The sequence below is a fragment of the Phyllopteryx taeniolatus genome, chromosome 16 (assembly GCF_024500385.1).
Source record: "Phyllopteryx taeniolatus isolate TA_2022b chromosome 16, UOR_Ptae_1.2, whole genome shotgun sequence".
NCBI lineage: Eukaryota > Metazoa > Chordata > Actinopteri > Syngnathiformes > Syngnathidae > Phyllopteryx > Phyllopteryx taeniolatus.
The window spans coordinates 12,831,520-12,845,886 of NC_084517.1; the positions used below are offsets into that span (position 1 = coordinate 12,831,520).

At 41.6% G+C, this 14,367-nt stretch overlaps 1 protein-coding gene across 1 annotated transcript; it reads right to left on the bottom strand.

Annotated features, from left to right (window-relative positions):
- Window positions 1-7,067: 7,067 nt before the first annotated feature.
- On the bottom strand, window positions 7,068-14,366 carry adsl (adenylosuccinate lyase). Its single transcript, XM_061748889.1, has 12 exons — window positions 14,086-14,366; window positions 10,689-10,892; window positions 10,102-10,146; window positions 9,872-9,951; window positions 9,611-9,782; window positions 9,485-9,531; window positions 8,451-8,541; window positions 8,260-8,329; window positions 7,991-8,138; window positions 7,737-7,917; window positions 7,440-7,616; window positions 7,068-7,334 (listed from the first exon to the last, which is right to left on the bottom strand). Exons 1-12 carry the CDS (start codon window positions 14,227-14,229, stop codon window positions 7,248-7,250), a joined length of 1,446 nt encoding a protein of 481 aa, XP_061604873.1. The 5' UTR covers window positions 14,230-14,366; the 3' UTR covers window positions 7,068-7,247.
- Window position 14,367: the final 1 nt, after the last annotated feature.

Sequence of the window (14,367 nt, forward strand, 5' to 3'; positions counted from 1 at the left end):
ATGATTATAAACGGAAATCATTGGTAATGGCAGCCATTCCTATTTGGACAGACATTTCTCACCATCTCAAAACCATCTAATGTCCAAATATAATTTTGCAGCAGGAGATTTCATAATTATCTCTAACAGGACTCTTCATTTTATTATTATGATTATTATTATCATGAGAGAGATACTTTAGTTGGATAAAATAATAGCTCCACACAACTGCAAACTAAACTACAAAAATAAACAACAAGAAGTAACTAGAGAACTGATGCGTGCATGGATACATGCACAGTGACTAGGTAGTGGGAGGGGCAGCCACACTTCAATGTCAATTCGCTTTTTGACCAGCTTTTTAAAAGCTCTTTTCACCCCCACCGACACCTCCAGTTTCCCACCACCTCTACCCCTCCGTCTTCCTTTGGCTCTCCTTCATACACGATCAACAATAGTCTATTCTGCAGTGTCCCGTGCGAGTGGACGCACACCCAAAGCCAAGGCCACGACGCAAAGAGAGATTGTTGGGTGGTGGCCAACCGGGAGGGACTCTAGCTCTCCATTCTCGTCTGGGAACTTAAATCCTGCCTCCACACTGATGGCAGGGGTGGCCATACTTTGTCTGTTTGGTGATCCTACCTATGCTCACAAGTCAGTGCAGCCTGTGAAAACCCATATGTTGTATAAAGGCTCATCATATAGAAACTTACAATTAAGAAATGACTTGAAAGCAACAACATGTAATACTTAGTAATATCAGAAAAGGAATACATTCATTTTGTATGTGCTGCCACAGCACAAGGGTGCAGTGCTATGCCTCAGAGGTTGGCAGAGCGCGGGGTGGGCACCTGCCATCCATCCATCCATTTTCTGAGCCGCTTATCCTCACAAGCGTCGCGGGAGTGCTGGAGCCTATCCCAGCTATCTTTGGGCAGCAGGCGGGGTAGACCTTGAACTGGTTGCCAGCCAATCGCAGGGCACATACAAACAAACAACCATTCGCACTCACATTCACACCTACGGGCAATTTAGAGTCTTCAATGAACCTATCATGCATGTTTTGGGGATGTGGGAGGAAACCCACGCAGGCACGGGGAGAACATGCAAACTCCACACAGGCGGGGCCGGGGATTGAACCCCGGTCCTCAGAACTGTGAGGCAGACACTGTAACCAGTCGTCCACCGTGCCGCCGCACCTGCCATCTGAACTGAAAAATGTTTCATTCAGGAGCAGCACTCTGTGATGACATCTCAGCGCATCCAAAAGGAGAGATGATAGCGGCATGATCTCAGAGTGACGACAGCAAAAGATTTTGCCTGAGCTCTACAGTGAAAACAGCATGGAGGAGAAAATGGAGGAATCAATAATTAATGCACTGTCATGGTGTCTCAAATTCTAACTAGGGAGACTGATGTCTGTATCATGACATGGTCAAAAAGGCACGTCAAGCGATTAGAGAGAGATCTAAACAACTTTGTATGTACCAGGATTGTTGAAAGTTACTAGAAAAGTGATTTTAACAATTTTAAGAATATATATGTTGTTGTTGTTTTTTTACCTTAAAATAAGATATAGCATAGCGCAGACACCAGGTTACTTCCTGTTCATTCCCTTAGCAACCAACGCCAAATATGGGCAAGCTTGTGCTGTGCGGGCATCGCCCTGCACCATCCTGCGCCCTACCCCACGCTGCGCACCACTCAAACTAAGTAAGCACATTATCCCTGCTGACTGGGAAAGAGCCAGTCAATCACAGGGTACAGTACTTACTGTTTAGACAAACAACTATTCACACTCACTCATAAGACTTACAAGTCTTTGATTAACTGTTGGAGGAAGCTGGAGTACCTGAAGAAAAGCTACGCAAGTACTTAGGGTTGTACAGACTCGTCAAGCAGTCGATTACTGTGGTCGACTTTACTACTCCACTATGACGTTTAAAGCGTGATGTCGATTGATCGCCGATCGCGTGTTTTTGGCTTGAGGCACAGTCCGGGCTGCTTGCTGCAACGGTTGAGTGCGCTCATTAATCCCCCACCTTCATAGATTTAACTCTTCTATTTCTGAATGTGCAGCTTTGGTAAGTGAGGGAGTCCCATGAAGCGAAAAAAAACAAAAACAGACTCAAGCACGATTTTGAACAATTCCCATCAACGTCATCGGCGACGAGTCGATGTCGACTCGACTTTCATCCCCTTAGTGTTGACTTTTTCAAGAGGTGTTAAAGTGGATTTCAAAATTCTAAAATTGAGTAAATGTAGAAATTCTTTGCGTAGTTTTTTTTTTTCAAAGGTTGAAGCAGAGAAAAGGACTGGAATCGCTGCATTTATGCCCTACGCTTTCGTCACACCAACTGTAAGGGGAGACTGGGAGCAAAAAAAAGAGCCGTTTTATTCCTTATGGCTGCTTTAATCTGCCAAGTTATTGGAGCACCAAAAGCCCCCACCTTCTCATGCATCCCAAGACACACACGCATTTACACAATACAGACTTTTATCACCAAAGGCTAAAGGTCGACATATAGCCGTTAGTCACAATCATGACGACCTGTTAACCATAAGTGTCACAGAGGGAGCCCCTTACATACAAACACACACACGTACACACACACACACACATGCGCGCGCGTGGGCCTCTAAAAGGCCAGACTTGCTTCCTTGTCTGATAACGTAACAATATCTGACGGTCCCTGTCTGCACCGGTCAGCCTAATTATATAATTATCTCTTGTCTGATTGCGCCTTTGCAGCCTAGACGAGGGAGGGCCTTTGTGTGGCTGGATGGAATGTGGTGCGCTTGGCATTTTTCAGCAAAAGGGCATCTTTTTCGAAGCCGCCGCCAAAAGGACTGTGGGGTGAGATCACGGCTGCTGGTGCCCACTCCCCGTCTTCTTTTCTCTCCTCTAAGCGTGTCTTGCTCAGTCCATCATCACCCTCGGACTTGCCTAATATGTCAGCTGCTTCTATAGGCCTCTCTATCTGCCTCTCCATCTAATGCTTTCACTTGTGGTCAATTTAATCTCTATTCTACACCCCCCACTTCCAACCCCTGCCTCCTCCTCAACGCAACATCCTAATCATGCTCCCAAACGCTGACCTCCTCATCCTTTCTAAGCCGTCGAAATTTGGCAAGAGGCAGCTTTCTTGCAGATAAAGTGGCCTTTCCAGGTGGAATGTGCAGGATTTAGCTCTGTGGTGATAAAAGTCGACAGGTTGCAGCGTTAGGGTGAAGCGGATTGGCTAAGGGGGTCTGCAACAGTGTTGGATAGTGGACTTGGAAGCAAGTTCTCCATTGCTTGATAGGAGTGTTGCTTTTGTTTTTGTTCAAGGGAGTTGAACCCAAGCAGGTGTTAGGAGAGATTAGAGTACAGGCGTAGAAGGCAGGTCCGCTTCTACCTCCTTTCTGAATCCAAATCAAAAGCAACAAGGCGAGCGTCACATAAACCATGTTCTCCACCATTACAATAAAGGACCCAGACCTTTTGCTGAGATTTACATCAAGGGCCTCCGAGACTTTGCACATCGCTACTGGTGATTTTATGAGTTTTCTGTACTTTACCAGAGGCCTTTTATTCTTAATAATGAAAACAGCAGGGCTGAGGGCTTTTTGGCACCAGCCGACTCCCTCTGAATTCCTGTGTGTGAGTTGTTGCATAATTTAAGAACATTTTGTCATTTTAACAGCTCTCTCAGGAACATGGAAAATGTTATTATTATTATTATTACTACTATCGTCACAATCTGAGATGAACTCCTGGTTGCTAAAATTGGGTTTTAAATGTCTATTCAACCAGCTGTTGTACAAAGTTGCATTTTAGAGTCATTTTCTATGTAAATGTTAAAAAAAAAAAAAGATTTACTTAAATCTGACGTAGTAAACTAGCACTGTAGGTAGAAAATCAGTAAGCAGACTGCTGCAGAACACAAGCAACTACTGGCTCTTGAGAAATTCCCATAGAATTCCAGGCTGTGCCCGTTTGTCAAAGGCCCCCTCTAGTCATCACGCAGCACGGACTATGTGAAAGAATGTTGTCAGGATATAGTAACACACTGGGGGCCAAGTATTCTCTTTTTAAGATGGGTCTTTTGTGCAAGCCTCAAGTGAATTTAAAAATGCATCAGCAAAATACATATAAATACAAAATACAAATATCATTTGATTACAGTGTCAAAATAAACAGAGTTGGATGAAGGTATGGTTGCGTGGGAGCTCGGTTTTTCCCCAAAACTTCATCAGGCCTCACTAAATATGGTCTTCATTGGAAATACTTTCACGTTTTCGCTCCACAGTACTCCTGCTGGTGAGTCCTAAAATTGTTTGTACAATATTGTTCTCGCTACTATTATTCATTCATTCATCTTCCGTTCCGCTTATCCCCACTAGTTTTGTTGTATTATTTTAGGAAAACCTCTGGGAAAATCAATTACCAATTGGACCAGAATTTCTATTATGTAGATTATGTAGGCTGTTGTTCTTATTACGTTAGAAGGAAACATTTTTCTTCTGCCGTTCCCCTTCATCTATTGTCCAGCCAGATGGAGGGGAAGACTAGGGCAGACATTTCCTGGTATTATTTGACTATATGCACTAATCATGACTTAATTTCATATTCTGCAGAAAATATATCATCATGAAAAAAAGTCAAGCTGTTTATTTGGAGAATAAAATAGCTCATTATTATTATTCGTTTGTTAACTAATAATACTATTGCAGATTAACTGTATATAATGGAATTTAAATGTATTGCCTTTAAAGGGATGTTTTGTATGGGAGAAACACACTCGCCAAGTGACTAATAGTGAAATGGTGCCACCATGTGTTAATATGCATTATTGCTACATCCAGTTAATGCAGTACTGCATACAATACTATTAGGGTACCCGGAGGAAACACATGCAGGCATGGGGAGAACATGAAAACGCCACAAATCAAGAACCCTCTTGCCGTCAGGCACCAGTGCCAAGTTAAGCACTCACCACAACAAGCTGCACCCAGAAGTAGTCCAGCCCATCAATGATAGGATGCCAGGAATATACAACCGGAACTGAGCTCTGTCACGAAGGTTCACAATTGCCTAGAGCTGCTTACAGGATGGCGGCAAAGCACTACATTTGGCTAACGCCTAACTAAATGAAGCTCCTCCCCTCACTTCAAGGTCAATTCCTTGACAGCAAGATGACACAAGATGGCGTCAAAGCAATACATAATTTACAGGTCTGTAACCTGTGCACAAAACAGCAATTAGGTGAGTTTTAATGAATAACGGAAAATTTGGTGTTTTTTTTTAATTAAAAAAAATCTGCAAAAAGGAGGGGTAACTCTAAACTATGTATACTCAAAAGGAGACCTTCCTTTTAGACTGATTGCTTTTGAGTCATTTGTGGCATATTTAATTTGACTCTAATCTCAAAGAACAGGATGTACTAAAAGTATTAAATGGTATCCAAGAAAAAGACAATTAAAAAACTAAACTGGTGACGCAAAAGTAGAACATTGAGGTTTAGAAGTCACAATACAGATCTTTTCTTTGCATAACACAAAACTCTCAATGAGTTCTGGCGGCACGCTTTTCAAGTGTGTTGTTCTTGTCATCAGCTGCACCCCACGGGCCTGGAGCCATTGATAGAGATTCCTACACAGGCAAGCAATGCTTACATTACGGTGGCGTTTTCTGTGGTGACCGTAATATTTAACATATTGGATAGAACGTCATGTATGATTAATGTGGTTAGTTTTAAATTTTGGTCATTATGATAAATCAACTGGCCTCTCTAACACAACCAGAGCTTCCACAATTTTCTGCAATGTCATCTGTCCTCATGATGAAGTAAACAATATTCAATATGGTTATAACCATTTTTAGCAACTCAAGAGACAGAGGAAATACAGTACAATAACCCGATGTAATCAAATCAGAGACTCCTCCTTTGATAGATGCATTTATTTGATCTGGAGCCAAACTTTATGGGGAGAGAAAGTAAATGAGCTGCTCACTTTACTGAGAATGGGGAGGTGTAATGCCGCTCAAAGAATTTATTCATCTGAGCAATGTGTCAACATGGAGTTTAGCAGACAAGCAAAAAGTGACTAACATATTTGCAGGTGAATGGAACAGCTGAGGCACACTTCAGAGGCCGACGGTATCCATGACAACACAATGCCTTGAGCCTTTGTTCCCAGAAGAAACACAGGTGCGTCCCATAGTTATTTGAAGGGTCCCAATATAAATTTTGACAGAAGACATCACAAAGTCATTTTTTTCCCCACGCCAAAGAATATGTACCTTCAAATTACATGATAAAACTATTCAGCATGAATGTACAGTAGTTTTTCAAAAACAAGTTGCACTGTGACAAAGAACATTACCGGTTGAGAAATCCTACTTTATTAATTTACCCTAATGGCCCAAAACTACCACCAACTGTATATTTATCATTTGTAAATGGAAAAGCGGATGCACATGGAAGGGATTGTAAGATGCATCATTAACTGAGATCTTTTGTGACATATCCAATTTTTTAAAGAATAGCTTTAGTCTCAGCATTATTTTTTAAACTGTGCAGCTATACTCAGTATTTGGGCAGTTTATGTTTAGAAAGTATTGATGTGCATTTGTGATTAACTGTACTGTTTAATTTTCCATCCGTCCATCTTTAGCGCGTGTCCTCGTTGGGGTCACAGGTGAGCTAGAGCCTGTCTCAGCTTACTTTGGACAAGAGGCTGGGTACAGCATGGACCAGTTATCAGCTGTTAAATTAAATTAAACCGTAAGTCATATGTTTTGCTTTGTTTATTTTTCTAACATCTCGTGTCCTGTCTTGTGCTTATTCTCATCTCTGTCCACTCTTTTTTCTGTCTCCCCTCTCAAACCTCGTTCTAGCCGAATGCAATTTTCAATAACTATCCATCACAATACAAATAACCACAAATGCAGTATATAAAACTCCCTTGTTGCACATAAAAGGTAAACAGATCCTCCATTCTACATGACTAAGCGGCCTTTAACAAATATTAATGAGTCAGCAAGTTGAAAGGCAAAGAACTTTGGCTCTGGTTCGCAAAAAAACAGACAGAAAACAAGGAGGCATATTTTTCATTTGCTCACTTTAATGGCATTTTAACTTTAAAAAGTCGTTCAAAATATGTCCCTGATTCATTATTTTAAAACAGAAGTTGGAAATTAAAGCCATCAGAGAGAAATTAGTCATTATCTTTCTGAATGTTGTCGTCACCATGATGTCACTTCTGAAATGCGTTGACTCGTGTTAGAGCTCAAGCTCGATCTTGACATCCATTTTGGAGTTGTAAGGCTCCAGTAGAGGGCGCACCTCTTCTGACAGGAATCTGGCCACCTGGAACAGGACCAGAGAGAATAAAATAGGTCATGAACATATTCAATAAAGAGGCGTGACAACAGCGGGAGGTTGCTGTATTATATAATTTAAGTTCTAGCTTACCTGCTGGGGAGCACGACCAATAAAGGTCTTGGGGTCAAGTATGGCATCCAGTTGTCCCAAAATGGGAGCAAAGTAAGGGTCAGCCTGCACTCTAGCCAGCAGGTCATTATCACCACCCTCCTGTTTGACAACAGCTGCTGCCTCCTGAGACAGGACACGGATCTTCTCATGGCAGTCCTGAGAAGATGATACAGTCAACATAATTGTTATTGACAACAATAGCTGCATGATGAACAATGTTTCTATACACATATGTAAAGTATCACTGAGGAGCGTCATAGCATAGTGCCGATGTACCTGTCTGTTGCCTCCGGCTTTCACCATGGCCATGATGATGTTCTCAGTGGCCATGAAGGGCAGCTCATGGCGAATGTGTCTTTCAATGACTTTGGGGTAGACCACTAGGCCCTCTGTGATGTTCTGCAGAGTGCTGAGGATGATGTCAGCAGTGAGGAAGGATTCCGGCAGGGAAATCCTCCTATATGAGAAGGAGCAGGTGAATGATCATTACAATCAGCCAAACTCATGAATAGAAGGAAATGGGTGCTGACCTGTTGGCACTATCATCCAGCGTGCGCTCCAGCCACTGCACTGAAGCTGTCTGCAACGGGTCAGCCATCAGCGCCACCAAATGTCGGGCCAGGCTACAGCAACGCTCAGCACGCATGGGGTTCCTCTTATATGGCATAGCACTCGAACCTGAGGGGGGAAGAAGTGGCGATGTCGTCATACTTTAGGTGTTCGTATCAGAATATCGGTTTCATATCTTTGAATGAATCGCCTTTTCTTTTTCTCCAAATACACAATTTAATTGCCGTACCAATCTGTTCTTTCTCAAAAGGCTCCTCGATCTCCTTCAGGTTGGCCAGTAAGCGGATGTCAGTACAAATCTGTGGAAAAGTAAACCACTTACTTTATTTAGTAATGACCCACATTGGCCAACCACATTTACAGCTGGTAAAAAAAAGAAATACCACTAGAGAGAAACATTTCTCCAAGAGTGTACGTTACCTTATGAACAGTCGCTCCTAGACTGGCGAGGCTGGATAGAGAGTCGATGTCCACCTTACGGCTATATGTCTGTCCAGTCACCAGATAGGCTCTGTGTAGCGCAGGTAACAGGCTTTTTAACAGCAACGTTACTCTGAACATCTCATCTCTATTAATGCTTGCCCTCGGCTGTGTTATATTATTATTGTAATCATTATGGTATTATTGTATTGTAGTTTGTCGTGGGCAGGGATGCCGAGAATGCGTTACTAAGTAAATACAGTTTTTACAAAGGAAAAATTTACACGTTACTACAAAATTCCGCCCTTTTGAGTAACGAGCAAAGTAATGCGTTACTTTTCCCGGGAGAGTAATCGGACTACAGTTACTTTTTTATACAAGCAACAGTTACTTTTGCGTCATCAATGTCTCTCACTAAGTACTGATTTGTGGCTATTGGTGACTTGAAAATTGCAGTCCAGCCATCCAATGGCATTTAACCGTTCAGGTAGACCGCTGATTTCTCAATACGGGGAAGAAAGCGATTGGGACGTGATTGTTGATTATACAATGCACACTGACGGTGCAGTACCATAGAAGCGCCACACTATTTTTGTTATTTTCCTTTGTAAAAAGTGTATTTGATTATTGTTGTTGTTGCTTTTTTTTTTTTTTACACATTAACTGGAAAATGCAGCTCCTACAACTTGATCAATTTAGGGTTTTTTTTTGTTTTGTTTTTTTAGAGTAAGTAATGGGCATGGAAGGGACCATAAAGCATCATTGAGATTGCATTTTTTTTTTTTTTTTACATTTTACAATAAATGGATAGATAATAAATTATAGATGGCATTTTTCCAAATTTCTCAGTAAATAATGTCTGAGTTTGAATGACAAAATTCAGGCTTATGCAGGGGGTGTGTATCTATGAATATGTATAATTTGGTGCTGGTCCAATGTAGATATGTAGAAATGTTAAATGTTGGCGGATATCTGCCCTTTGCTGAAAGACAGTCAGTTGTCCAAATGTACTTAATGAAGAATCCAGAACTTACTTTTTGAATGCAGCCATCTCTGTCACCAACCTGTCCAGCTCTTCCACCTAATAGAAGATAACTCATTGAACATTCTATACATTAGCGGGATATATTTGATATGAATATGTAAGTAATGCATTTTACCTTGTCATGGTCTCCCTGAAAGAGCTGCAGGAAACTGGCCTGAGTGCCAGTGGTCCCCTTGACCCCGCGGAAACGCAGGTCATCGCGGGCTCGCTGCAGGTTCCGCATGTCCATGGCCAAGTCCTGCAGCCACAGGCATGCTCGCTTTCCTACTGTGGTCAACTGGGCCGGCCTGCAGGCGGGAAAGGCTGCAGTGAGGGGGCGTGGGGGTGGGGGGGTAAGACTGTGTATACAGTGAAGAAAAAGAAGGAACAGACATACTGGTAGTGCGTGAAGCCGAGCGTGGGGAGGTCAGAATACTTCTCTGCAAAGTTTGACAGTCTGTCGATGACTCTTGCCAACTGTCAGTCATAGAAAAACAATCCCAAACACATGAATTTATTTAAACAGAAGCGTGACGAAACATCCGACACCCATAATCTCCTTGACTAATTGTGGTGATTTAATTAAATGGATGGGTGCACATTTGTGGCTATACAGCTGAGCCTCACTTTGGGTAAGAGAATGTCGAATCCGTCACGCAGCATAATCAGATCCTGAGGAGGAAGAGCAAAATATCTTAAGGAACATGTGGTGGAACGCATGCTGGGGGTCACATATGACGAACACATGGCACACTCTGAGATCATATGGACAGTGGATAGAGTCTTATTTTAATTTGAGATAACCCAAACACAGAGTCTTCTTAAAAAGTGGATTATAATTATCCATACATATATTTTCTACACGACTTGTATTCATTAGAGTAGTGGGTGAGCTGAAGCCTACACCTATCTCAGGGCACATACACTGTAGACAAAAACACATTCACACTCACATTCACACCTACAGACTATCTAGAGCAGGGTTGTCAAGCTGGGGTACTTGGAAAAAATACACACAATCAAGGGGAGACCATGCAAACATCACACAGAAAGGCCGGAGCAAAGATTGGAAATCTGAACCTCAGACTTGTGAGGCAGACATGCAAAACACTTCACACAGTGCCAATTCTAGACTATGTGTAAAAAATATTGTGATCTATTATTTGAAATAGATGCATGCAATGTTTGAGGAATTTGAGCTTCGTAGTCATTACGGTGTTGTCTCCCACGTAGCAGGAGGTGGCTCCCAGGTGGATGATGGGGGCTGCGGTGGGGCAGCAGTGAGCGAAGGTGTGCACGTGAGCCATCACATCATGCCTGAGTTTACGCTCCTCCTCCGCTGCCATCGTGAAGTCGATGTCCTCTGCGTGGCTCTCCATCTCTAAAATCTGCTCATCCGTGATGGGCAAACCCAAAGCCTTAGGAGGGGAACAATGATAGAGATGAAGATGATGATATTTCATGGATGAACATGTTGAATTGATTCATCAGTTTGTAATCATTTGATCAATTGTAATGACAGAATAGTCTCATTCACTCAGGTAATGTGCTGTTGCTACTATTGATGCATGGGAGCAGCATAGAGGATTTCGCAGTACAGTCAATGAACCCCAGCTATATTGCGTTTATTGTTCTGGCCCGGCCATTATGTGGATTTTTAAGTGATTGTTTGACATGGATTTTTACAAAATTTAGAGTTGCACACGTTCAGTGTAGTACCACATTGTGCCACCACATGCCGGGCAGCACTGAGGTCTACTCGAAGAGATGTAGCGTAATTAAGGGCAAGAAGAAGAAGAGGCATGATAATGTAACATCTACAGTGGATATAAAAATTCAACACACCGTAGTTCAAATGCCAGCTTGTGGTGATATAAAAAATGAGACCAAGATAAATCATCAAGGCAAGATGCGTACACCACCATGCTTCACTGTATGGTGTCCTTTTGGTGAATAGCAGTGTTGTGTATGCACATAAGATCCCTTTTGGAATTACGGCCAAAAAGTTCAACCTTGCTTCATTGGACCAAAAACAAAATCTCCCAAACACGTGTGGGAAAATGTGTCTTTCAAAAAGACAAAAACAAATTGTGTTGTACAGGCAAAAGATCACATTAACAGTGGGAAAAGTTTTTAAATGATTGATTTTGGTCTAATTTTTCTATATCATAAAAACCTGCATTTGAACAGGGGTGTGCAGACTTTTGATATCCACTGTGTTAAAATATACAATGTTTAATTGGTAAATGTTTACCAATGTTTAATTCACTCTAATGTGTAGGTTTTACAGTGAACTTCAACTATAAGTTACAAATAAACAGCTTGAAGCAAGCACGCGTCGCGTCTTACAGTATTTGTAGAACTGTGACGAGAGCAGGAGAATAGGCGCTAAAGAATATGCTCAAAAGTGTGTTTTAATGTGTTTAATTGTGTTTTTAATAAGTTTATCGGTAAATGTGTTTTAAGTGGGTGAGAGGGGTAAAGCTGTTTTGAAAATGTTTTTGATATGGTCTCTCTATATCGCTGATTTTCATGAAATTTTACTTTGGCATGTAACCAATCCAAAACATTTTAATCTGAAGGGTGCTGTGAGCCTCGGGTGTTCTGTTCTGACGTTATGTGCCGGCATTTAGCTGCTTTTCGTGTATAATTTGTTCTGGGGATAAAGATTTCATTGTTGAAAAAAACATGCTTTAAATGAATAACGGCTCATTTAATTTCCAGATCCCTGATTAAGGAAATGTCTTTGAATGTCAATGCGTATTTTACGTCCTTGCTTAATGGCAGCAGGCAATGTGGGTCCAATTACAGGATTGTGTGAACATTTGATAAGGACAGTTAAAGATGTAGAAAAGGAGCTCTCTGCAATTGATTAGATTACTTGTTCTGTCTTTTCCACAGCGTAGAGAGGCATGTGACGTTTTCGTGACCCGACCTAATATCCTGATTAGATTGGCGCTTTTACAGCAGTCATGTGATGAAGCTATGAAATACATTAACTGGGCAACTCGGGACCATCCCTAAAACATTTGCTAGGTTAAGCCCTGGCTTGTTAAAGGTCAAGATGTCTCAGGGCGCTGATGAAGCACACAAAATTACATCAACCTCAAATAGATCAGCAAAGTTTAGAGGCTCTGTTGAAGTGCCATTCAGGGGAGCAATCTCAAGATGCTGTCTCCTGTTACCAACACATTCTCTGCACACCATTTTTACACGCAAAGCACACACCGGCCAGCCAAAGGGTTGTTAAGTCAACACTGGCAAACTAAGACAAGCTGAAGAGGAAGAATGTCTTAAAATGCAAACATAGACTGTAACTAATTAAGTCTAATAAGTGTGTGTAACAGGTTATGTGAGGGGACGCATGTGAGCCTGGGTCTGCCACCAGTTAACATCATCATGTCATGTTTTCAATATGATCACTGTGTTTTAAGCTTATAACCGGATTACAGTACTTTTATTGCAGAAGACATACAGTCAGTAAGAATGAAGAAACTATTTCGAAACATTGCTGTGGTACTCACTAATTAGCTGACTAATAACCTTTATTTAAAATGAGAAGGGCGGCACGGTGGATGACTGGTTAGAGCGGGGTTCAATCCCTGGCCCCGCCTGTGTGGAGTTTGCATGTTCTCCCCGTGCCTGCGTGGTTTTTCTCCGGGCACTCCGGTTTCCTCCCACATCCCAAAAACATGCATGGTAGGTTGATTGAAATCTCTAAATTGCCCGTAGGTGTGAATGTGAGTGCGAATGGTTGTTTGTTTGTATGTGAAGCGGCTCAGAAAATGGATGGATGGGTGGTTGGATAAAAGGAGAAGAAAAAAAAGTAAACAAAACATGAGTAACTCTTGGGTTAAACACTTTTAGTGAACATTGACCCCGTTATGTTACACACAAGACAGGGCTCACATAGGAAATAGTTTGAACCTAAAATGTCAACTGATATGTTCTAGTTTAGAGAGCATTTAATTTAGAGAAGAATTGTCACAAATGTTCCTAAAATGTAATTATTGTTATACTACTACGGTTAGTATGAGCAGTATATAGAATGGTTGGTTGGATGGATATTATTAAAATGAATATTTTAATAGCTTGTTGCTAATGCTTGTGTGTGTGTGTATGTGTGTGTGTGTGTGTGTGTGTGTGTGTGTGTGTGTGTGTGTGTGTGTGTCTGTGTGTGTGTGTGTGTGCATGCGTGTGTGTGTCACATCAGTAAACACACTGTATTGCACAGAAATTATTTTGACAAAATAATGTGATAATGACTTCTACTGGAACATCAATTAAAATTTTCAAATAAGGATAAATTGGTGAGCATATACTTTTTTAAATGATTAGATAAATGTACTTTGCAGGAGTACTTACGAACTCATATGGAAGATAACTCTAAGTGAACCAATATAATATCGTGTATAAATCGAGTGTGTTGTAGTGTGTAGCTTTCAGGAGAAGCATATGTTGTGGGGCTCCTTGAAACTATTTTTAGAGCAGGGAACTTGATCTGCCTTCGTCAAGGTGGACACATTAGTACCTATACAGTACATGCATTTATATGCAGGTACAGCAATGGTAAGGTTCCGGTTGTTATTGTGCAGCGACAAAATGTCAAACCTTCTCAGCTTTAGCAAGGTAGATCCACAGCTTTCTCCAGATTGTGAATTTCTTCCTATCACTGAAGTTGTAAGCCATTTCCTTGCTGGCATATCTTGACACCAGTGGGGAACGATACTTCATGAATTCGTCAGCTCCGGCCATGATTCTCAACAGGCGTGATGCTCAGTAAAACAAAAACAATTAAAAAGAAGAAGAAGAAGAAGTTAAGAAGCTCCTCTACACACGAGCAGACGCTAAGTAGCAGCTGGCTTTAGCCGCCTTCACAAGTTGTATGCGCTT